The sequence below is a fragment of the Diorhabda sublineata genome, chromosome 11 (genome assembly GCF_026230105.1).
Source record: "Diorhabda sublineata isolate icDioSubl1.1 chromosome 11, icDioSubl1.1, whole genome shotgun sequence".
Classification (NCBI taxonomy): Eukaryota; Metazoa; Arthropoda; class Insecta; order Coleoptera; family Chrysomelidae; genus Diorhabda; species Diorhabda sublineata.
This window is the reverse complement of record NC_079484.1, coordinates 4,788,665-4,814,580: the sequence shown is the minus strand read 5'-3', so window position 1 is coordinate 4,814,580 and position 25,916 is coordinate 4,788,665. Positions and strand designations below refer to the sequence as shown.

Here is a 25,916-nt window from a genome sequence, read left to right as displayed (position 1 = left end):
AAGTCTGTTGAACATTTGGTTAAATTTTTATATATACAAAAAAAAAATATTTTCCTATTTATATCACATTCTAATCAGTCCTAGTGCTTCGACCTACTGTCTTTGGCATTTTCTTATTAGTAGAATCTTCCAGTTCCTTTTGTTTATAATAATGTGGCGCCACCTCCAATAACCATTTACTTTCAATCTCTATAACTTGTCTCATAAATTCTTTTGTGGTAAAAACAAGTTCATGGTAAAGCACCCATCTAGGTAAAGAATCGAATAGGGCGCTATTGGGGTGAATGGTGACGCTCTGATTATGTTTAACCGTCTTATAACTTCCACCTTTTGAAAATCTTGCTATGTGGTAAAAATAACCAGAAGTAATAGCTTTGCGGATATTGGCAGTTTCTGATACATTGGACACCATCTCAATTTCAACCCTCGTCATCAAATTTACTAGTTGTTCCCTAACATCTCGCGCTCTCTTCATAGACCTTAAACAAATTAACCTATCATTTTGAATAAAAAATATTAAAAAAATAAATAACTTGAAATCAAAAAATTATCCATTGCACTTAAGGTTTTTTTTGGATCTAGCTGTTGTTGATGTCTATAGCTCATCTTCTAGTTCCAGTATTAACTTCAAGATAGTTATATTTAGATTTTACTTGTGTGAAGTATGGACAATTTATTTCCATGAATCTTTCAATCAAAGTATTTCTGCCTATTAAACACCTTGATGAAAGCCTGGCAGTATTTGGTTCCAGGGCTAGCTGGTTTGGTGGTATTTGAATCATCTGTGTATATAAATTGTATTTATTTCGAAAATTTAGGTGGTGTGTTCCCTTTCCTGGTCTTCCATGAAGTTTATTGAAAACGTATCCAAAAATATCTTACCTGTATTGTATAAAGTTTTCATAACACCATTGTACAGAGTAATCAGAGTCCCTCCATTGGTTGTAAACGTTTAAAAGACTTAAATGGTCTCCTCCCACATGATTGAAATTTTTTCTTGCAGTATCTGCATGGATAATTTTGTCTTTTGGCCTATAAAATATGGCTCCATTTACTGATAACATTGCAGCTATCGATACTATCTCTTCGGCGCATTGGTATCTTAAAAATTAGTCTGTTTATTGTATGCTTTTGCCACATACTAAGAAACGGGAAAATTTGTTTTACAAAATATGAAAATTTAAATGTAATGTAAATGTAAATTGTTACTTACTTTTCAGAAGCTAAAATCATCTTGGCCATCATAGGATCTACTGGCAATTCAGCCATTCTTCTTCCTAATTTTGTCAACTCTCCATGATGGTTTAATGCCCCTAGGGCGTATAATTGTTCTAAAGCTAAGACTAAGGTTTCATGAGGTGGAGGATCTAAAAAGTCAAAATGCACCAAATCGTTTATTCCTAATGCCTTTAACATCAAAACTGCATTCCCCAAATTAATCCTTTGAATTTCCGGAACTGTATTATCTTCTAATTCGTGTTTGTATGACCAAGCGGTGTATAACCTAAAACACTTTCCTGCTGCTACTCTTCCAGCTCGACCTGCTCTTTGATTTGCAGATGCTTTTGAAATAGGCACAACCATCAAACTCTCCATGCCAGTCCTTGAATTAAAATGGTTTTGTTTAGCAAACCCTGGATCTATTACATAAATAATGTTATCTATTGTTAGCGATGTTTCGGCTATATTAGTAGCTAGTACAACTTTTCTTGCACCGCGAGGAGTCGGCTCGAATATTTTTGTTTGCATGTCACTGGGCAAGTTAGCGTAAAGAGGTAATATTATCAATTCCTTTACTTTGGAACCTAATCTGCGCACTCTATCTTGCAAAAGTTCGTGACAAGTTTCTATTTCATCTTGACCAGTTAGAAACACTAATATATCTCCCAAAGGTTGAGTTACGTGGATTTGTAAGACAGATACAACACATGCATCAACATAATCTGCTTCAGGAGCTTTCGTGTAATAGATATCAACAGGGAATCTTCTACCCGGAATTTGATATACTGGAGCATCATCGAAAAATTCTGAAAACTTGGTAACATCGAGAGTTGCACTGGATATTAATAATTTTAACTCTGGTCTAAATCTTGCTATATCTTTAACCAAACCAAATAGTATGTCTGTGTGCAATGTCCTTTCATGTGCTTCGTCGATAATCATGACGCTATATGAAGCTAAGTCTGGTTCAGATAGAAATTCTCTGTGTAGAGTACCATCGGTCATATATTTAATAACTGTCCTCTCCGAAGTGCAGTCCTCAAATCTAATAGCGTAACCTACCTCATTGCCAAGTTTTACACCCATTTCTTCTGCTACTCTCGCTGCTACTGACATGGCTGCTACTCTTCTTGGTTGAGTGCAACCAATCATTTTACCTGAAAATGTTTTAAAATGAAAAGAAATAACATATTCTACTTGTATTCAGAAATTTATTATATTCACCATCTTCTGTAAATCCAGCTTCATACAGATACTGTGGTATCTGTGTAGTTTTACCAGAACCTGTTTCACCTTCAATGATTAGAATCTGGTGTTCCCTAATAGCTTGAATTAAATCATCTTTGAATGGATATATTGGGAGACTTTTCTTGGTTTCTTCTATTGTTAATTTCTTCTTTTCTGACTCAGTTAGTTCAGGTTCTTTTTTTTCAGTTAGACCTAAATGAATAAGGTGCTACTGTATCAATTGAAAGTAATGTAAAATTTAAATTGAGTAATATGTTGATAGGTAAATTAGAAATAGGATGCGGGGAAGGTTCATTTAAAAATTGGAAATATGATAAAAATAGCATTTGAACCTACCCTGTATATTTATTTTTGGAAAAAACTTAGAAAACATTTTCTGAATTAAAGAAATAACAATTTTTATTATTTCAATGGTTAATTTATACCAAATTCAAAATATACAGGGAACAGACATTCAATGATTATTTGAATTCCCCCCATATGAATAATTTCACATAAAAACATTTGTGAGAAATAGTTTCAATAAATAAAATTACAATTTTTTTCATTTAGAGCGTGAAAATCTTAAAAATTTATTAAGTACGGGGAACAATCATTCGAAAAATAATAGAAATATCATTTGAACGTACCCCGTATATATTTATTTTTATTCTAAAAACGGAAAAAGTAATTTTTTTCAGCAAATGAAATGAAAATTTTTTTATTTCAATCCAGAATCTATTTCAAGTTCATAATATACAGAAAATGATCATTTAATTACATTTGAGCCCACCTCATATAATTTATGTAATAGAATCAATTTGTAGGAATTTTTTTTAATAAATAAGATACATTTGGTGCTATGCTTCAAATTACAGCATTCATAAAGCCATAAACTGCCATATAAATAAACTCAAATTCTTTAAAAGTATTTCCAGCTAACAGCTTGAGGTAACTGCATAAAATAGGAATGTACCCGAAAATAATGGTATATGAGGTAACCCACCTGGCATTTGCAATGCTTGAATGAAAGTAATTTGATCTTCCAATAACAGTTCATATTCCTCTTTTTTAATAGCATCTTTGGCTCCGAATTTGAATACAGCAGATGCCATTTGATCTTTCTCCCATTTTTTTTGTTCTGACTGTGGTACTTTCTCCAATTCATCCACTTCAATATAATCAGCAGTGGAATCTTTTCCCAAATCTCTGGGCATATGATACCTCTGGACCCGTTCGAGTTCTCTAGCTTTTTCATGTTCTTGAGCAAGTCTCAACAGTTCTTTTTTGTGTTGACGTTCCTTCTTTTCCCTTACTGTTAAACTAAAATCACATAAGTTAGCAAACAATTCCTAAAAGCAACAAAACCTGTTTAATATACTAGCCGAGTTAAGAAATAAACACACAGCACAAAGTGTCTAAATTTTAACTATCAGAAAACTTACATTTCTTCTTCAAATAGGTATTCATCATCTGCTATATCAGCTTCCAATTCTTGCAACTTATCATCTTTCCTTTTCTCCAAATACTTTCGCCTTGAAGCAACTCTAAGCATAGGAATAAGTTTTTCTCTTTCTGCATTGTCCAACTTAAGTCTTTTAGCTGCTTCTTCGTATGCTCGTTTATCTGAATTATGAACAATGTTTCTTGTTCGTTCTTCATCTCGTTTTTTAAGTCGAGTTGCAAACTCATCTCTTTCTTTCAAATCTTTTCTTCTGGCTTCCTCAGCGCTATCGACACTATCAGAGTCAGAATCCGAGTTATATCGTCTACTTGTACCTTGTCGGCTCATTTTTAAATTTCAAAGCTTTGTTGATATACACATACGTTCCAGGTTATACTCAACCCATAGAACATATCATTGATATGTTCTCTAACCTTCATCTTCTTTTTTAGTATCTTGTAATTATACAGCCTCGTATTTGTTCAGACATATAATTGGAAACATTTACGTTTTTATGAATTTTTTGATAAAGTAGGCGTAATTAATTATAGAAATAAAAGTAAAAACAATTTTTATAAAGCTAGGTGACTACTGCTTAACGCTAAATATACATCAGTATTTTGGCCGCAGGTATGACGTCATTAGTTTAACGCCATTTTGAAATAGTGACAACGTTTGTGCATGAGAATTGTGTTTAACCGAAGAAATTAGAGAATAAATGATTTGAAATAATTATATTTCAAACAAAGTGACTTATTATTTTTGATACGTGTAAGAAATAAAAAGACAAATCAGAATGTTACCTAGTATATATCACGAACAAAAACGTCAAAATTGAAATTGTCATGTCAATTTCAAAGGAATTTTTAAATTAACTTCGTATTGGAGTGGTATGTAATTAATACTTAATGTACTCTAGAGTAATAATAATAATCTTTGTTTTGCATGCTTAATTTATTTATAAACATTGACGCTAAAATAGTTTTTACGTAACATACGAATTTGTGCAATTTACTTGACTTTTTGCTTGTATTTTGAATGTTGTATTAAGTATTTATTCATTTATATTTTGATAGACTGAAAGTGGTCGAAACGTCAAAATTTTTATCTATTTTTCAAAACTTATAAAAACTAATTTTATAACAGAAGAGACCTAAAATTTATTTGATACTTGATTGTTGGTTAATTGAATACATGTAGAGTAGATCTTAAAACTTACATAAAAACTTACTGATTTAAGATGACTATTCTATTCTATATTGACCAGGTACCTTCAATTTTATAGAGAACAATAATACGTACACTGGATATTTGATATTTTTATCAACAACATTTATATGTGAATATTTAAATGTTTTGTTATAAGGATAAGGAGGGGTTCTTAGATAAAGTGAGAAGCTTAACATAGCAGGACCTTTTGCACCTCCTCAATTTGCCTTTGAATAATTGTAATTTGTTTGCAAAATGATTGTAGCTTGACCAGTTTCATTAAACATTGGATTCTAATTCTCATGAGAAATACTTTTCTCCTAGTACTACACATACACATAATATATTTTTTCTTTTAATTAGCATACTTTCTTTTAATATATTCATTTGTGAAACAAGCTTCAACAACTATTGTGGTTAAAACAAATTTCTATTTTCTATATTTATACATACTGTTTACTACTGCTATACAAACACAATTATTTTACTGACTGGTCCTTCGAGCCTGGTATGAACCAGTGACATACAAAGAACCAAACAGTATAATTTTGAGTGTTGATATTGGTATTGACAAGTATGTTTAGTATGAATATCATCAATGGTACCATATATTCCAAATTATCTGATAATTGTTAGATAAACTTTTACAAGTTGTAAATGGAAACTGTTGCTTGTGCCTACATTGATTTTGTAATTACTGATGCATTATAATAAGGATATTGGAAAATTGAAGGGTAATGAAATAATACGAAAAATAAAATACAACTATAGGAATTTATTGATATTAATATTTTATATACAATCAATTTTTACAGATAAGTAGTATATTTAATGTTATAGTACACAACTTTTAACATCAAGTTTTGCTACACTAAGATTAAAAGAATGTCACGAATATACGTACAATTCCAAGTTACTCCAAATGAAGAGTTATTGGTATATTCCGTGACAACCAATGTGAAATGTACGGACTGCCGCCATTTGCTAATAGGATAAGCAAACCTAAGGTAAATCTAATCAACAAGGCAGACACCTCATCAGACTTATCGTGATAATGAAATTAAGTTCACAATTCATAGAATTTACTTATTAAATATTTCGTTGAATATGGGTAACACAGGTCCTATTAATGTTACGTAATACAATGATCAAAATCATCATCAAAATTTATCGTTTGTAATAAGGTGGTTAAATACTTTTGTACATTTCAAGCTCACCATATTCCTCACCTATTATCTTAGGTTTTGTTAATTTTTCCATTCCTATATATTCCAACCAATTGTTTTATTAGTCTTCAGTTTCCAATTTTCCATATCCAAATCTTTTCTGCAGGTCTTCTTCGGTCTGTCCTTCTTCTGGTCCTAGTGGAAATCATTATATTGCTTTCTTGATCATATTATTATTATGCACAGTTTAGTTGAGTAGTATTGATTCTTTTGTCGCCTTTTGCTAGTTCTAATCCTATCTCTTTGTCATTCTTTTCACAATTTTCCACATTTGCAATTAAGTTTGGTCCCAATATTTCAAGTACCTATTTTCAGTTCTTTCTTTCCTGTGGTTTTCCATTGTATTGTGCCCACTGGTCTGATCTGGGTCTTGTGTAGCTTTATTTTGTTCAATTTAATGAGGATTATAATTTTTAATTTTAGTTTCACCAAGAGATATCCCCTTTCAAAATTTTTTCATTTTTTCTTTGTCGTGTCATTGACTGCTTGAACTATCTTTACTTATAAGTAGTTGAATTATATTTTTTTAGTTATGTTTTTGTATTTTCAACTTGTCTGTTGTTTCTTCTGTTTTTTCTCAAAATCCAAATATTCTTTTCTCTATCAGGATGGTTAGGTTATATTTATTTTTAAATACCACGATTATCGTGGAGAAACAATTTGCCTATTTTTAATTTATTTTGGAGATTTAATGAAGTACAATATTAATTAATTAGGACATAATAGATTAATCACGAATAATCAAAATGAGGTGGGGATGAGCAGTCCGCATAACAGCCTCTAAATGTTAAAATCATCAAATTGACAATTGATATGGCATGGTTACTACGCACCTAATTGACAAATCGATTATAGACTACAGCCAAGATAATATTCCAACAATTAATAATTGTTACAACACAATCATACATTTAATAATCTGGCTGCATAGATATAAGTCAACATTCTATGGAATATATCATTTATTACACTTAACTGATCATTTCCAGTCTTTTTACTAACAGTTGGAAAGAAAAATTAAAAATGAGAATAGGAAAAAAACAGAATATAATAAAATATAGTAGTAAAAGGTCGTTTCAGTAGCTTTTCAACCTTAGCATACTTTTTGCAACATGTAGATAGAATGTTCACTAAGAAGGGGCTAAGGTAGGTTATCAATAATTAATCAAGTCCCAAATTACATGTTTTGAGGAAACTTTAAATTATTGAAAATACAAATAATTTCCACATACTTAATCAAGTAATTTTCTTTTTTGAATCCTACTTTCTGGTAAATTATATCATTCATATACTATTTTAATAATTATACTGTATTGAAAGAAAAATCATAGAATTGTCGAAAGTAAATTTAATAACAAAAAAAATTTAAATTTCTACACTTTAGAATTGATCAGTTAGAGTAGATAGAATGTCATTGTTACTAGGTAATACCAGAAATGGATAATTACAAGGAGAACCACAAGTAGCTAGAATTTGAATCAGTTCAAAATATTTATGTTAATAAAATTTTTTATTGATTGATACTGCTTATCCTAGAATTCAAGAGTTACTAGGTAGTACCAGAAATGGGTAATCATAAGGAGAACCACAAGCCGTAAGAATTTAAATCGTTGCGAAATAATTTTGTTTATTGTTATATTGATGTGTCCCAGAAATTAATTTATGAATCTAAGGCTATAATTCAAGATTTTGTAGCCTCAATTGAAAACTGACAAATCATGATAGATAAGAACTTGGGTGTGTTGTTCGTTATCAATAGATGAAATATTTTGTGTACAACTGACTTTTTAATAACAGCCAACACTGATTGTGTACGAGGAAGCGTGTTAAATATTTTTTCAGCTCAGCCTTAAATGAGGACATGTGAGGACTGGAGCATTATTTTAAATTAACGCAATGTCAATACTAAGAACCTTAACCCATGTTATCATCTGTTCTGAAATGTGCAATGAACTACGGGGTAAATATTTTATATCAATAACTTAATATAATATATTAATCGAATAAACTATTGTTGAAAGTGGCCTATTTTGGTGTTTTTACAGCTCTTTGAAACTAGCCGCACTTATAATTGACGCTGCGTCAATTTAAGATGGCGCTCCAGTCGAAATTACATCACGTGATTTCTTTTGACGCTATAAGCCAGCGTTTTATTATCGAAATAGGGCAGTTATACAAAAAACATTGTATGGTATTTGTGTTAAAAGTGATTTTAAATCATAATTGATAAAACAAATTTTTGAAATGGTGAAAGAATGTAAACAATGTTTTACTGGTTCTTAATTTGGTGAATAGTTCAACTCACCAACTGTCAGTTTATACAGTAAAAATGAAGTGAGTTAAACATGCACTGGAAACAAACAAGTGTGAATTAGGACCTTGCCAAGTATAAAATGGGTGGTATCACAGGTTTAGGTAATCTACAAGGACTAGTTCAATACCTGTTTTGCAAAGTTTTATGTTTATACGACGCAAAACTAATTATGAACTGTATGTTGGACATACTTATATGGGAGAATTCCCGTATTATACTGGGGATGGAAATCGCGAAATATGAAAATGCGTTATAAGGGGGAGAAACTGTATAAAAAATCTTGCCTACTACTGAAAACTTTATTGGTTCATTAAATTTTATTATATGTATATAACACTTTAAATTAAAACTTATTTAAAAAAAACACTTAAAAAACCACAAATTGACTTCTTCAAGTGGTTCCCCTAACTAAACTACTAACAGTCATTCGTTGTAAGCTAAGCGACAAACCCAAGTTTTTTCCATGCATCTCGGCTTTTTAAATAAGCAATTTGATCCAAGATTATTCCAAGCGACTTGAAATTATGTGATATTCTTATATTTTCATGTGACTGCCCTGAATATTAGTCAAAATTGAACATATATCATAATACTGTTGTTATCACATACAAAAATCGGAGTTGATTGCCTTGGAAATGATGAAATTGAACATTATTGTAGAAACTCTTTCGGAACGCCGAGTTGCAGGGATTGTACTTACGTTAACAGTAAACATACACATTTCAATAATACACCACACATACTTTCAACCATCTGGTTACCAGATTAACAAAAAAAAATGACTAGGTAAACTAAAATTCCACATTTGGAAAGTAAAAAGTAAAAAAAAATCAAAGCTACATTGATCTGCATAAGTAATCTCTGTTTAAAAAATACTTTGAGTTTTGAAGGCAAAATTACCCGAACAATAATATTTGTTTGAGATTATTTTGATTTTGACAGCATGTTTTCTAGTTATTTAGTCAAAATCTTCAACTTATATATTATGTTAAGTAATAAATTCGATGCTTATATAAAATCACCACTGAATTTGGTAAATATGACAAATTATTTCATATTTATCAAATTTACTGGTTACAACTCGTAAAGGGGTGATAAAAGTCCCTTACCTAACCACGTGAATAATGGTTGGTACGCCTCAGCGTTTTAATTTCAAATTACTTAATATTATGGATACTAAGAAAACAAATAATGGTTCCGTTGGGTTAGGTTCGGTTGGGTTTGGGATGTACGTCGACGTTATGACATATACATATCTTCCCAGAGTACTGAACTCCCATGGTGTGCTAGAGGAGGGTGGTTTAGTGCGGTTAAAGTCCCACACGAACTTACAGAATCGCACTACCCGCTTCGAGGAAGGTATTAACTTCCATCCTATCTTATAGGGCAAAAAAAGGTTCGGTTGGGTTAGATTAGGTAGTAACTACTCAAAAAAAAACCTGTAAAACTGTATTCTACTGGCCCAATAAGGCAGGGCAGTCATAAGGGTTCGTTCATTTAAATCTGATCATCCATCAGTGTTGAAGATGGTGTTATACTTATAAAAGGCGTAGCTTCTGGTATGCAATTTACTTCAATTATATTTTATGATGCTGTTTAAGATCTGTATAACTTTTACAGATATTAAGTAATGAATAACTGTAAATTTGAAGACTTATTAAATAATCTGATTTAAATAGTCGTGATATTGATCACATTTAACATTACAAGTTGGGATATTTTCCAAATTGAGTGGTGAATATGATGATAAGTGCAAATGTAAAAAATCTGGCAAGCTTTGTAATTCTAATACGTCTAAAGAAGTAAATTTATATTTAAATGCAAATAAGATATCGATGTTATGATGGAAGGGTCTGAACTTTTGGAAGTACTGCAGTCGAGATTTAGCATTATAACAAATTTGGTAAATTAGCATAAAAAAATTTGTCCTTTCATAAATCATTTACTCCGTATTGATCTATTAAACGTATGTGTTTTAAATTTGTATAAATCTGATATGAATATTTAAAAAAATTAATATTTTAGTAATTTTGTTTCAATAATAGAATGTGTAAAGGTCAAAATCGAATTTGGGATAAATCTCTTGCAAAAGACTGTACAAGTCACGAAAACTTTTAGCAGCGTTAGCGCGCGTTCTTAATTATATTTAAGTGTTGCCACGTTGTTACGTTCAAAGAAAAATTTACGTTTTTATTGAATTCAATATCCTCTTATACATAACAAATCTTAGTTTTTAGTATTAGACTCAATTATAAATGAATAATAATTAGTTTCTATAAGGAAGCGTATTTGTGTTACATTTTCTCGTTAATTTTAGTTATAATATGGCAACATTGGTTCAGTGAACCCAAAAAACATATGAAAAGTTGGGTCTTGACGTTGTGGCTACTGTTACCTTATCGTGTGCCTAAATATTTTCATTTTTACTACTAATATGAGTTGTTTTGAATAGTTTTACTTCACTTTCTTCCAATGAATGTGGAAATTTGAATGAAAATCTGTCAAAAATAGTGTCAAACTGATGGGGCGAATAAATTTCATACATACGAATAATATAGTACAAGAACCTTGACTGCTACGGATCCTGTACTTATTTATATACTTTAAATCTATGTGGAGTGGGATTAGAAAAATTTTATATACATAATATAAGAATCGTTAGAAGAAAGAAAATGCAATCGAAGAGGCTGTTTCGAAAATATATTCTGGTCTAGGTATGTTGGAAAGTTCGGACAGCGATGTTGTTGTTTTATATCTACTGGAATTCATGGAAAACGGTGTTAATGCTACGAAAAAATTTTACTTGAGAAAAATTTCATTCAAAAAACATTAGTTCAGTATTTCTCGAAAAAAATTTTTGTGAGCTTATAGGCAATAAAAGTAATAATAATGTTTTTTGTTTGTTATTTCATTGACCTCGTTACAGTTAGTAAGAATTTGATCGCAACTCTATTTTTTAAAGTCTTTTTCATTAAAAGGTAAGTAAATTCGGTTTTGTTCCGATAATTCCCTATTTAGTTATAAAAATGACATACAGATACCCCTTAAATGTATTAAACAATATATTTGAGGAGCTTCTTGCCAGATATCCACATAAATTTTTTGAATATATACATTAATGTTAATAATTATAGTTATATATTTTTATAATTTCCTTAAACGTATTTACTAAGTTTCTAAATAAGTATTTGGATTATAAAGAGACCAATATAAATATTTGGAAATGATTTTCCGGTAATTTTGCCATTATTGGTATCTGACGAACTATTTAAGCGTACACTGTATAATATACCGTTAACAATTTATTCAATAATAACATTATTTATTCATAAAAAACTAATTTTAACGAGCCATAATAAGTGTACGGCAGCCATTACCTCTCTACAATAAATATATCTTCATTTTTTTCTACAATATTTTTTTTCTTTTAGATGTTTCCAACAAATATAGTTGTGCAGTTGTGTTTCATTGGTACTATGACTAAAGCTCCGGCTAAATGTAAATCTTTTTTTTATTAGTTTGTAAAAATAATATGTTTTTTTGCTCCATCCCTGATATGCACCACTGTTTAACGCGAGTTTCTACATCCTCCTAAAACAAAAGAAAACGCCGGTAAAAATAATAATATGTCTCAAAAAAAGTTCAATTGCTTATTGCGTGAATGCAGTTATTCGGAGGGGCGCGGGACGTATGTCAATCGGAAGCTTGGCTCTTGAGAAGTTATCGCAATGTTTGTCACTTAAATGATGCGCCAGGAGTCCGACTGATTGAGAAATGGTTCGAGAAATTGAAAAAACTGAATAAACCAAAATCCGTGCGTCCAATTTCTTCTAGAACGGTCGAATACTTCTCCTAAATCGTGTATAGATCAATATTTCGCATTTTACACAAAGATTTGTCTATGCAACCTTACAAAATTAGTTGACGAAAGAATTGAAGCCTCTGGATGCTGATCAGAGGCTTGACTTCGTAAACTAGATGATAGAGAGCTTTCCAATGTTCACTTGTGTTCGGATGAGGCTGATTTTCGTCTTAATGGAGACGTTAACAAGCACAAGCCGCTACTGGAGTGCAACCAATCCAAAACACAACATCAGAAACCTCTACATTCTTCTGAAGTGATTTTCTTGAAGATGAAAGAGGAGGCACAGTTACATTGAATTCAGAACGTAATGTTTAGTTATTAGAAGACTTCTCTGTTCATAAACTGCAAAACTATAATGGTTATAACCAAATAACATGGTTCCAAAGGAATGGAGCCGTTTCACACACACGTCCTCTGCCACGAGTTTGTGAAATTTTTTTCCTGGCAAATTGATATCTAGGAGAAGTGACATAAGTTGACCGCCAGGCAGTCCCGATTTAACACTCATGGATTTTTCCCGTGGAATTATGTCAAATTTAAAGTTTACGTTAACAAACTGACTTCCCTGGCACAATTAAAAGAAAATATCCGTCACGAAATGGCAGCCATTGCGGACAATACTTGCAGAGCCTTCATTTTGAAGCTCGATGGTTTATATTTGGGCGATGTTATTTTCAAGAAATAAACTCTTTCTTTTGAGACACTTTGTGGCTCGAAAATTGATCATGACGCGGAGGTGAAACTTAACAGTGCTAATATTTATTCTTACCTACTTCAATCACAAATTAACTCGAAATAAATGCCCAACATTCCAGCGTCTTCACCATGAAATCAACTTTGGGTGTAAGCGGATCATTACCATAAGTCTTGCAAGACTCTGACCTACCGATGTAGAGGTCGCCATCTAACCATAGACCAAATTTACCATCACCGGCACCGATACTAATACTCTCGTTGTTTCCTTTGATAAAATATAGATTTTCTCCAGTCCAATTGAATACCTTAAATTCAGGTGTGAAGGAGAATAATAGGGATTCACCTGTACCATAGAAATGATCCGATACTTGCAGGGCACATGAGGTTAGAGCACCAAATACCTAAGAGTAATAAAAAGTAAAAATCTCTGGGTGAACCTATTTACATATTAAAATTTAATCCAGTACTTACGTTATTGTCTGTGTCTTCTATAACCATTAATATGGGCGACTCGAGTTTGAACATTTTCCTGTACATGGAATTTAAACTAAAACCATGTTGACTGGTACTAAATATTAACGTCCAAGAGTAACCTTCTGCTCTGGCAGGTAAATGCCTACAAAGATTTTCTCTGTGGTGGTCTGTGAGAATTTCTGTTGTACCAACTAAGTCTGGTGGGGTTAGTTCTATATCTAATGAGGGTGCTGCTGATGATGAATAAAAGGCTCTTCGTAGTTCCTCTGACATAGGAAGTACCTATAGAAAAAAAAATACCAATTAAGTAATGTGTAATAGTGTTTAACGTCTACACGAAAACTAAACATATGTTTCTAAGGTTATTTTTTGGATTACATCAGATCACACTTAAATATAAAAAGGAAGAGAATTTCAAGTAGTTTAACAAGTCTCCAATAATCATCTCTCCATAGGAAAATTGATACAGTTGGTAAAAATGGCAATAGCTACTTGATTATCAAGTACTTTACATAATGCATTTATATTAATAAAAAAATGAAATAAATCTGAAGTAAATTGAGTATGATATTGAAAAAACTTATGTTTGTAATCAAAAAGTAAAAAAAACAAAGTATAATTGAAGACATATACATTCAGGTGTAAAATAGAATGAAAGATTTGATACCTGAACTTATATAATAAACAAGTAAAATTAATGAATTCATTCCATTTACAGCTGAACAAATAACATGTATAACATGCAATATTAATAAATATTCCCGGTCAATTCTATTTTTAATATCAGCACCATACTTAGAATTGTGAATAACGTACCACATACTGACGATGTAGAGGTTACCGAAAAAGAAAATTTAGTTTATTATAGATAAATGGAAAAATGCCAGAAATATCTAACAGAACTACCAACAAGTATAAATGATGCTGTACAACTTTCAAAATACTCCTAGACATTTATTAAATTCACCTAAATGTAAACAACTTTTACGATAAGACATAATACGATAAATATTTTACATCGTTGCCGGATTGTAACTTTTTTCCAAATAGAAAATGAAATTTTTTTAAAAATGTTTTCGAGTTTATATGTACTTCAAGATGTCCACGTATTAATTTCTTTTGACTTTTGACGCATCGTTCTAAATATATATATAGCTATACACCACACTTTTTGCCGGGTGGATTTATCAATAATATTCGATAAGTACTGTCTCAAAGTTCACGCTTCAAGAGTTTTTTTCGTATCTGCGGATTACGAAATTATGTTTACCGAATTTCAGCAACAATTTCCGAACTCGTCGTTACCAAATCGTTCAACAGTGTGGAAGACGTACCAGAAATTCTAAAAATCGGGCTCTGTTGCCGACGCGCTGCGTTATGGACGACCAATATCTGTAACAACTAAAGAAAATATGGAAACTGTGGTGCTGGCGTTAGTCAATCTGCAGTGCGGCTGTCGGGAGAACTTCAAATATACGATCATTCTTTACGACGAATGTCGAAACGCATCCACTATCGAGTTTACTGTCCGCGTCTCTTCCACGCACTTCACGAGGATGATTTCTATCGCAGTAAGCTGAACGGTACGGTCAATCGGTATAACTGTTTATACTGGAACGATTAGAATTATCACGTCTTCATTGAAGCAGATTTAAACCTGCCTGAGGCACTTTATGAGGATGATTTCTATCGCAGTTTGGAATTTTGTAAGTGGTACCTCCAGCATTCCATTTTGTGGTCGGATGAAGCAACTTTCAAGCTTAACGGTACGGTCAATCGGCATAACAGCGTGTACTGGAACGACCAAAATCCTCACGTCTTCTTTGAAGAAGATTTAAACCTGACTGGAGCACTTTATGAGGATTATTTCTATCGCAATTTGGAATTTTGCCAATAGTTCCTCAAGTATTTCATTTTGTGGTCGGATGAAGCAACTTTCAAGCTGAGCGGTACGGTCAATCGGCATAACAGCGTGTACTGTAGCTACCAGAATTCTCACGTCTTCATTGAAGTAGAATTAAACCTGCCATGGGCACTACACGAGGATGATTTCTATCGCAGTTTGAAATTTTGTGCGTGGTACCCTAGCATTCCATTTTGTGGTCGGATGAAACAACTTTCAAGCTGAACGGTACGGTTAATCGGCATAACAGCGTGTAGTGGAACGACCAGAATCCTCACGTCTTCATTGAAGCAGAATTAAACCTGCCATGGGCACTACACGAGGATGATTTCTATCGCAGTTTGGAATTTTGTGCGTGGTACCTCTAGCATTCCATTTTGTGGTCGGATGAAACAACTTTCAAGCTGAACGGTACGGTTAATCGGCATAACAGCGTGTAGTGGAACGACCAGAATCCTCACGTCTTCATTGAAGCAGAATTAAACCTGCCATGGGCACTACACGAGGATGATTTCTATCGCAGTTTGGAATTTTGTGCGTGGTACCTCTAGCATTCCATTTTGTGGTCGGATGAAACAACTTTCAAGCTGAACGGTACGGTCAATCGGCATAACAGCGTGTACTGTAGCTACCAGAATTCTCACGTCTTCATTGAAGCAGAATTAAACCTGCCATGGGCACTACACGAGGATGATTTCTATCGCAGTTTGGAATTTTGTGCGTGGTACCCTAGCATTCCATTTTGTGGTCGGATGAAGCAACTTTCAAGCTGAAAGGTACGGTCAATCGGCATAACTGCGTATACTGGAACGTCTAGAATCCTCACGTCTTCATTGAAGAAGAATTAAGCCTGCCTGGGGTGTGTGAGTGTGTGAACAGGTATCCATGAAGGAGGTCTCGTGAGTGCGTACTTTTTTGTGGGATACATGACGGACCGAAGTTATCTGGAAATGCTAGAAGATTTACTTGGGCAAATCGACAACGAACCAACACTCGCGAGACGAGTATTCGTTGTCATGTGACACATTCCTTTGTAATTTTTTTAAAAAAATAAATTTTTTCTCATGCAAATTCGTTGCCTGGCTTATGCCGACCTCTGTATAGGTGTGTTTAAAATTCATTGTGACCTGAAAAATCTGTTGTACTCTGTTTCAGAGTACTGTCTCTAAAACTAGAAGCTTTTTATTCCTGATCCTTCAATAACTATTACGACATTCGTCAACAAGTATAAATGTTAGATTATATTATATCAAAGGACATTAATATAAAAAAACCTTGTTGTATATGAATTGTATAAAAAATATACATGAATGCTTTGATCATTTGGAATCTTTTCTATTTCACTTGATCGTTGATCATTTTGTTTTTTAATTTATTTTACCAAAAACCTTTAATTCCCGTATTGTCTTATATTATTTTAAAGGCCATAGAACTTGTTTCTTCATTTTTATGAAGTGAAATTTTTGGGTTCTATAGAGTTGATACTATTCAAATCAAACCACTTACTCAAGTAGTACCGAATCACGGAGTTTACACTTTTATCTAAATTTTAATAACTAAATAAATTATACCAAAATAATCAGTTCTTCTCACAGTTATAATATTATCTATTAGTATGGCGTACATAACCAAAAAGTTTAGGTATTCCATTACAAATAATATGAATTAAATCCATAATATTCACCTTTTCATTGCAGCTCATTATTTTATCAATTAAAACGTGTTTTTATCTAAAACGGGATAATCAATTCGTGTTGCAACAATCAAATATAAACTGTCAATATGACATAAGGAACTAACTCGATAGGTAAGGGTTAATTATATGAAAGATATACATAGACATTGTATAAATGTCCTTGTTCTTAATAAGAATACAGCAAATTTTATAGGTTGGATGTATTATAAGAAACAGTAGCAGACGATATAATAATTTTTTGGAAGACAGAATAAGACTAATTTTAGTAGTTTGAAAAACAGTTTTAAGCAAGGAACTGAAACTCAAACTATGAGGAATGCTAAATGCCAATAGATAAAAGAGGATTTGATGTAGTTCATTCAACTGCACTGTCATAAAAGGAATTTTGAATTTATTGTAATTTTGTACGTCAATAAGTTCGATTTCAATTCAATAACTGTCATTTTCTCACATTACGGGTGAGAATCCGTAAAGTTTTTTCCTCCCTACCACCCTGCATCGTTTCCGATGGGATTGCCAGCTTCACCTGTATCTAGGTTGGTTTGTATGTAACTCTCTCTAATTCAATAAGAGTTTCGAACCTCCGATATCCTTGTTGGAAATTAAGCACTTCGACAACCTTGCCAACTACACCGTTTTGGCTCGATACAAGTTTCGACGAGATGTAGCGAAACCATTATACGAGGATGGTATCAACTCATATTTTTCATTCTTATATTGTTTTAAGTTTATTTAAAAAAAATTATTTTTAACTTTTTAGTTTGTTGCGCAGTTGATATAGCACCTGTCATTTTTTTCTCACATTAAATGTGAGAATCCGTAAAGTTTTTTCCTCCCTACCACCCTGCATCGTTTCCGATGGGATTGCCAGCTTCACCTGTATCTAGGTTGGTTTGTATGTAACTCTCTCTAATTCAATAAGAGTTTCGAACCTCCGATATCCGTGTTGGAAATTAAGCACTTCGACAACCTTGCCAACTACACCGTTTTGGCTCGATACAAGTTTCGACGAGATGTAGCGAAACCATTATACGAGGATGGTATCAACTCATATTTTTCATTCTTATATTGTTTTAAGTTTATTTAAAAAAAATTATTTTTAACTTTTTAGTTTGTTGCGCAGTTGATATAGCACCTGTCATTTTTTTCTCACATTAAATGTGAGAATCCGTAAAGTTTTTTCCTTCCTACCCCTTTCCTCGTTTCCGATTGGATTGCCAGTCTTCTTTATTGTCTATATTTTTTATAATCTCCCATGGGTTTGATGTATTCATATTTTTCAACATGCTTACATCAGTTCAATCTGTATGTAGGTTTGTTTGTATGTAACTCTCCTTTGGATTAATTCAATAAGAGTTTCGAACCTCCGATATCCGTGTTGGAAATTAAGCACTTCGACAACCTTGCCAACTACACCGTTTTGGCTCGATACAAGTTTCGACGAGATGTAGGTATATAGTAGAGAAGCCATTCATTATACGAGGGTGGTATCAATTAAATATAGTTTAAAAACTGATGAAACTAAAAAGTGAAAAATAATTTTTAAAATAAGCTTAAAACTTTAATGATTGGAAAATACTAGTAATCCATCGAGCGCCCGATGATTTTTTCACTATGATATTAATATTTTTCATTCTTATATTGTTTTAAGCTTATTTAAAAAAAACTTTTTAGTTTGATGTGATTTAAAAGCGTGTTTTTCATTCTTTCTTATTCGATCTTATCTGTAAAGCTAATTTCCTATTCGTTTTTCACAGTTCCAAATATGCTGCTTTTCATAGTAGGTGGTTTCTTTGGTGACTAAAGGCCCGTTTGCACGAGTTTAGCGAGCAAGTATTCAGTTAAGTGTTTAGTTAAGGTTAGTACAGGTACTAAACACTAAACTGTCTGTTCACACGGCTTAAAATTAACTAAATACTTGCTCCCTAAACTCGTGTAAACGGGCCTTAAGCGCCCGTATGAGTCATCTAAAAACTTTAATGATAATGTGAATATTATACTGATAACTAAACAAATTATTTAGCATTATTATTTAACTACGGATAATATAAAAATACAAACCGACATATCATTTAAGCAAACGGAACGAAATTAAATAAATCCAAATGAGTAATAATATAATAGACCCATTACAACTGCTAATGACAATAGTTATAATCGTACCAGACACCGTTAACACTCGGTTTAGAAACGGAAAGAGCCAGAAAAATAAAAAAGATATCGACCGTGACTGAATCATTAGCCGTAGACTAATTAGATACTTGTTTATTATATACAAATATTATGTCAACAATAGTGAAGAACTAAGAAAAATTGACCGTTTGCATTATTAGATATACACTTCAAGTCCAAAAGTTTTTGCTCAACCTATAGTTTGCGTGACACACAACAAATAAAAGCAATACGATTTCAATATTTGAATTTTTGATTCCCTGATGTAACCCCCTTTGGTTTTTATTTATTTCGGTGTACAATTTTGGCATTTTCCGCTAATAATCGTCGTCTGTTTGGTTCCATTCGTTTTTCAGGATATTCCAAAGTGGAAGTGGGACACTGATTTCTGACTTTCCTGTCCAATTTGTCTTACAACTCAATCAGGTTGAGGTCGGTTAAATGTGTCGAACAAATAATTAATTCTTCCTTTCCAATTCGTTCAAATACTCTCGGCACAGTTCGAAGCATTACTTGAGATCGTTGTCATGTTGGATGATAAATCTTCTGCCGATTGTGCTCTGGCAAGAATGTACTACATTTTCCATTAATATTTTTTATAGCTTCTTCAAAATCCCTCCAGTTTTTACCACTAGCTCTTTCTTTCAAACCATTACCGAGTCTTCGTCGTGTTTCACAGACATTGATATAGCATCTGTTCTTCTTTTGACCTGCGAACTAATACTCTTAGACTCAAAAACCTCAAATTTATATTCTTTAGCCGACTAAAACCTTTAATTTTATTTTCACGCCTTGAAAGAGGTTTATCCATAACTACTATTATCCTAAAATCCTCACATTTGATTTGATTTGTCGAATCAAATCTGCATTAAAAGAAACAAGATTTGAGTCTGTTGGAGCTGTAAAAAAATATGCGTTTTGAAGGAATTTACTGAAGGTTCACATGGAGCGATGTAGGGATAGAATACAAACAACCCTGGGTAAGGAAACATGGAGAGTTCCTGAACCCAATGTTACTTGCGGGATACACTACTAAAAATATAGAAAGAGAAACAATATTGTTTGAAGATTCTTCTTCAACAACAAATACTTCTTAAGGTTGAGGTTATTATTTTAAACTGAACGAGTGCATAGATTTCAAACGTATTATTTTAGGAGCAATGAATATCATATTGCACTTTATATATAGAGCAAAAGAGTAAGCTTGGTGCTCACAATATTTTTCATCGTTACTTGGCTCATTATAATAAATCAGTAATAGCAAACTCTCGAAGTCTGCATAAATTACAAAAGGCGCGGTTAGTTGATTTTGGTTGTTTTCAAATTTGAAATATTGGTTAGTGGAGGTTCATTCGAGGTTATTTGGTAGGTAACTTCACTAAAATGTGTTAACATACGTTTTTTTGGCGTTTGTTAAGGTTCTTACTGAATGTGAAGAAACCAGACAATCCAAAACAACATCATCACTAATGCGGCGTATTGGTCCACTATCACAACTCAATTTATGAATTTTTTCCTACGATTTTATTTATTAACTTGTTTTACTTTTTTATTAAAACAGTTTTTGTTAAAACAGTCCAAGTTTAAGGCAGTTCACCTAGGAAAATCGAGATACCCAGTTATAAAGTCGTTTAAACCTGTTCATTTGACATCTCAAAACTCATATATAATTCGATGTGAGCAACTTTTAAAATCGGGGGTCAAAAGTCAAAAAAATAGAGCATTAAATTCTCTACAATTTTTGTTTGAAAATTTTTTTCATACGGTGAATCATTTCTGAGATAGAGGGCTGAGTATCTGGTAGTCCTGATCAAAACAGTAATAATTTGTATGTACTTGAAGCAGTCTGTCTAGTTCAGCGGGAAGACGACGACGACAAAGAAGAAGAAAATTGGAGTTAGAGGAGTTTTAGGATGTCAAAGGAACAAGTACCTAAAATGACTGGACTAAATGGTTGAATGCAAGTGACCGAACTTATCACCAATATATTTTAAATAAAACAACTACGCCATACCTTCTCGATTATGAGTTTGAATTAAAGATAAACAGAATTACTATAATAATATTTAGCGAATGTATTTTATACCGATTCGAAGCATTTATGTCTGTTAAAAAAATAAACCGGTGCGCGAATTTATCTCATCCGTTTATATTTAAATTATGCAATGACTTTCTTAATAGCGGTATTCGTGATAGATTCCGACTATATTCTAAATATCCGTTTGTTTATAATATATTCTGAACATGCATTCATCTAAAAACGATTTTTGAACGTCAAATTTGACATTGTTATGCTATGTGAAAATTAAGACTTTTAAGTTTATTTCTGAATCAATAGGAACCTTTTTACGTATGTTAAGTTTCCAGGAGTGGCTCTGATATAGGAAAATTTTCCTCTGCAGGGTTGGAATTGTGGTGGTTTATCGTATCGTATAAACTGAAATATTAGAAGGAAAAAAAATCAACGGAGGTGGGTCGGGTAAAACTGCGGTCGTTTGTCTGATGAACGGATACGTCAAGTTCCAGGGAAACTGTAGAAAATCCACAAAATCGACTTTACTCTGTATCCTACCCACAGTCACTGACCATATTATTAGACGCACTGTATTTTTTAAATAGTTTCATGTTTTTATGTCGTATATGTACATTTAAACTATAATATAGATACACGAACGTAAACAAGTACAAACCTGTATCAGAATCGCGTCAGGTACGGACGCGTTTCTGTGGCTTTACGGACTGTAATTCATCATTTGACAATTTTTATTATGGGTAAAGAAGGCGATCTTCCATCGCGTAAAAAACTGAAGTGAATGCCCTTGAGAAAATATTTACAAACCAGGAAATGTCATGAAGATTTGAGGTTTCTGAAGCTAGTGTACGACTTATAAAAAAGAAAATTGAGTCAGAGGAAACCCGATAAGAAAGAAAAGATGGTAGAAAACCAATTTTTGCTCCACGCTCGCAGGATGTTTCTATAAATAGATTTGCTACCACAAAGGTGGTAAAATCATAATTTCAGGATGCAAGTGTTCGAAGAAAATTGAAAGTACTGGTCTTTAAGGCTTCTCTTCTAGCTGGAAAGTCCAAGTTAACAGCTACAATGAAAGCAAAGCGCCAGAAGTGGACAAAACATGAAAGTAGACATATGCTTTCTATTTTTGACAGGTCTGCTTCAGCGACTAAACCAAATTCGAATTTTTACAAAATAAAACTCTGTACGTTAATCATAGGAGAAAAAGGAGAAAAGTATCATCCTCACTGTGTCGTTCCAACGGTTAAACATCCTACCAAAGTGATTATTTGGTCAGTCATCAGTGGTAAAGGCACTGGACGTCGAAAAAGAATAATGAAGAGATCAGTACAAAGAAGTTTTACAATTCCGCAGCTCAATGATTGGGAAACCATTTACTTTCGCGCAACATGAAGCTCCTGCCACACTCCTTGGTCTGTTGAAGTTGTTTTGGCAAAATAAGGAAATATCCTTACGATGGATTAGCCTGGTAATAGCTCCGATATGAACCCAATTAAAAATGTGTGGGAGCTGAAGAAAACAGAAGTGGCTAAAGAGGTTTTCACCAACAAAACCCAGCTTATATTTAGAGGCTAAAGGTGGATCAACTAAATATTGATTTTTAAGTACATTATTTTCACTTTTCTTCAGTATTTAATGATATGAATTTATTAATTATGGTTTTGTAATTGGTAATTAATTGGATGAAATAAAAAAATCGGTTTAAATCAATAAAACGTTTCAATATCACTTGGTAATCAATATTTTACATGAAATCTTCCAGTGTGTCTAATAATTTGGTCAGGGACTTTACAGTTATTCAATCTAAAAAGAATGTAAGTAACATTGACCGGTCGAGAACGACTCCCCAACATAGTTTACTCTTCGATTTCTATTAATTTAATTGGATACTTTTTGTGTGAAATTATGGATAACTTTGATTGGTTTCTGTAGCTTCCTGAGCATTGTTATTCCATCAACAATACCAAGCTGGCAGTAACGAAAATTGGGATAATTGAAATTATTGACATTTTTATCCAGGATACTGTAAGGATAGTATGTGAATCGCGTACCGAAGACTCCTCCAAGAAATTTAGTACTAAATACTTATGTAAACTAATTATACTTCCCAGTATTATCGATATCTAAATATTCAATTCTGGTTAACCATTTTCTCGCCTGGAGCTTAAGTAACATCCATATTATCAACTTATGTTTCTCATGTAGGGATAACTACCATGGATTGGGATAAATTTAAAGTAATTGGTTGAAATTCGTGACCAAAAACATAACCTAATCCAACCGAATCGGATTAAAATTTAGTATGTGTAATTCTTGGACGCAATTAATCCGACTGACCGCGGGACGCAACTAGTGATTAGTAGATAGGAAACTGGAATGATCGAAATCAGCCAAGGGAATATAGAATCGTGCATAGCCATGCAAATATCAATTTGATGTTGGTCCTTTATGGTGTTTTCACATTTTGCCCTAAAAATAGCATGTTTTATGAAAATATCTTTTAACGCATAGTCCTGATAGAAAGTTTTTGAAAAATAATTGAACCACTTTCGATTTCACATGTTTGTCGTTGTAGAAATATAAGGAGAAACCCTCGTACTATATAATCCTAATTTTCGTGTTACTCGAAACTTGCTCACGCTAAAAATAAAACTGAGTGAAAGTAAGATTTGGATTAAATTCAAGAATAAGATATATCCTATAACGATTGGGTGCAAGAAAGTCAATACTAAACCCAAAATAAGGTTTCTGTATCTTATACAACTTGAAAAAGCAAAACATTAGATTCAATTAGTCATATCACCTGACATAAAGAAAAATTTTGTGAACCATTAATAATATATTTTATTCAAATTTGTTCTATTTCTTAAAACATTATTAATTATTAAATGTTTTTCTCAATAAATGACCCGAAATTTAAGTAAAAATAGACATTTCGACCTATTTGGGCTAAACAAACATAAAAATTAGACGCATGAAGATTGGGTGAGAGTTTGTGCGCAGGTCAAAGGTAAAACGGATGTTACAACCATGTGTAATCCAAATTGTAAAAAACGGGAGGCTCGGTTAAGGTTTGGGGATGTTTTGGAGGAAGGGCGACTGTAGACCTGGTAAAAATTGAATGGGTTTTGAAGAAGGCTATAAAAAATATTAAAAGAAAATGGTGTACGTTATGGCCAGGGCCTGTTCGGCAGAAAATTTATCTTCCAGAATAACAAAGATTCCAAGAAGAGTATTTGAGAGACTTGGAAAGGAAGAAAATTGCGACAACTACCGGGGACTTACAGTGCTGTGTACAATATCCAGAATTTATGGAAAAATCATAAAAAATAAAATCGAACAGGAATATTGCAACATGGAGGCAGAAGAACAGGCAGGCTTCAGAGCGGGGAGGTCGACTATTGATCATTTATTTACGAATTCGCAAATGATTGATAAAAAAACCGCCAAAAATCAAGAACTCCACCTTTTGTATGTTGACCTTAAAAAAGCATATGACAGCGTACCGCAAACAAAACTATGGGATGCCTTGGAAAGGACAAATATAAATGCGGCCCTAATAAAATCAGTACAAAAGCTTTATGAAAACAGTAAATCACAAGTAGAAATAGGAAACAAGGTCTCAAAAGGATTCTCCAGCAATAAGGGGTTAAAACAAGGATGCTGTCTGTCGCCCACACTCTTCAAGATATACCTGGAACACGCACTAGCACACTGGAAAAGGAAATGTAAGAACATGGGCATTCCACTAATCGATTCCACACTATATACCCAGTGTTTTGCAGATGACCAAATAATCTTGGCACAGGACTACGAAGACTTAGAATATATGACAAGAAAGCTAGTAGAGGAATACAGGAAATGGGGTCTAGAAGTAAATTTTAGTAAAACGGAATATATGTATATTGGAGGAGAACAACAAAATTTAATACTTGAAGAAACACAACAAAAAATAAGTCATTGTACAAAATACAAATACCTAGGCATGATCATCACTAATGATGGAAGATTAGATGAAGCAATAGCACAAAGAAATAACCAAGGAAGACAAGCAATAAGACAACTAAATAGTGTATTGTGGGACAAACAAATATCCAAGGAAAACAAACATCGAATATACAATAGCATAATAAAAAGTATAACAACATATAGTAGCGAAGTCTGGCCTCTAAAAGAAAAAACAGTCATAATGCTTGAAGCCACAGAAATGGATTATTGGAGACGCGCGGCAGGAATATCAAGACTGGAAGAAATAAGAAACGACAGAATCAGGGAGATCATGAAGGTGCAACACACGATTACGGAAGACATTAGGGTGAATCAGTTAAGATGGTACGGACATGTCCAAAGAATGCCTGAAGACCGCATACCCAAACAAATTTTAAATTGGGCACCACAAGGAAGAAGAAAGAGAGGAAGACCAAGATTAAGTTG

At 32.8% G+C, this 25,916-nt stretch overlaps 2 protein-coding genes across 22 annotated transcripts in view; both read right to left on the bottom strand.

The window, feature by feature from the left end:
• Positions 1-14: 14 nt before the first annotated feature.
• On the bottom strand, positions 15-4,316 carry LOC130450205 (pre-mRNA-splicing factor ATP-dependent RNA helicase DHX16). The gene is made up of 6 exons (XM_056788475.1): positions 3,894-4,316; positions 3,455-3,771; positions 2,446-2,661; positions 1,214-2,378; positions 883-1,101; positions 15-479 (listed from the first exon to the last, which is right to left on the bottom strand). Exons 1-6 carry the CDS (start codon positions 4,238-4,240, stop codon positions 71-73), a joined length of 2,673 nt encoding a protein of 890 aa, XP_056644453.1. The 5' UTR covers positions 4,241-4,316; the 3' UTR covers positions 15-70.
• Positions 4,317-8,926: 4,610 nt separating this feature from the next.
• The window catches only part of LOC130450202 (TLD domain-containing protein 2), a 235,304-nt gene continuing 218,314 nt past the window's right edge, over positions 8,927-25,916 (bottom strand). For 15 of the 21 annotated variants that reach the window (XM_056788460.1, XM_056788455.1, XM_056788463.1 and 12 more), the window contains 3 exons: positions 13,674-13,958; positions 13,276-13,603; positions 8,927-12,232 (listed from right to left, as the gene is read on the bottom strand). In XM_056788460.1, the coding sequence (XP_056644438.1) occupies positions 13,292-13,603; positions 13,674-13,958 (597 nt within the window). In that variant the 3' untranslated portion in view covers positions 8,927-12,232; positions 13,276-13,291. The remainder of the gene's footprint in view (positions 12,233-13,275; positions 13,604-13,673; positions 13,959-25,916) is intronic. The other 6 variants (XM_056788452.1, XM_056788459.1, XM_056788466.1 and 3 more) reach the window with 1 other exon arrangement.

Coding starts and splice junctions, on each gene's coding strand:
- LOC130450205 (XM_056788475.1), bottom strand. CDS start 4,240: ATGAGCCGACAAGGTACAAGTAGACGATATAACTCGGATTCTGACTCT. Junction 2,662..3,454: donor TCAAGCATTGCAAATGCCAG/GTGGGTTACCTC, acceptor TTATTCATTTAG/GTCTAACTGAAAAAAAAGAA. Junction 2,379..2,445: donor AGCTGGATTTACAGAAGATG/GTGAATATAATA, acceptor AAACATTTTCAG/GTAAAATGATTGGTTGCACT.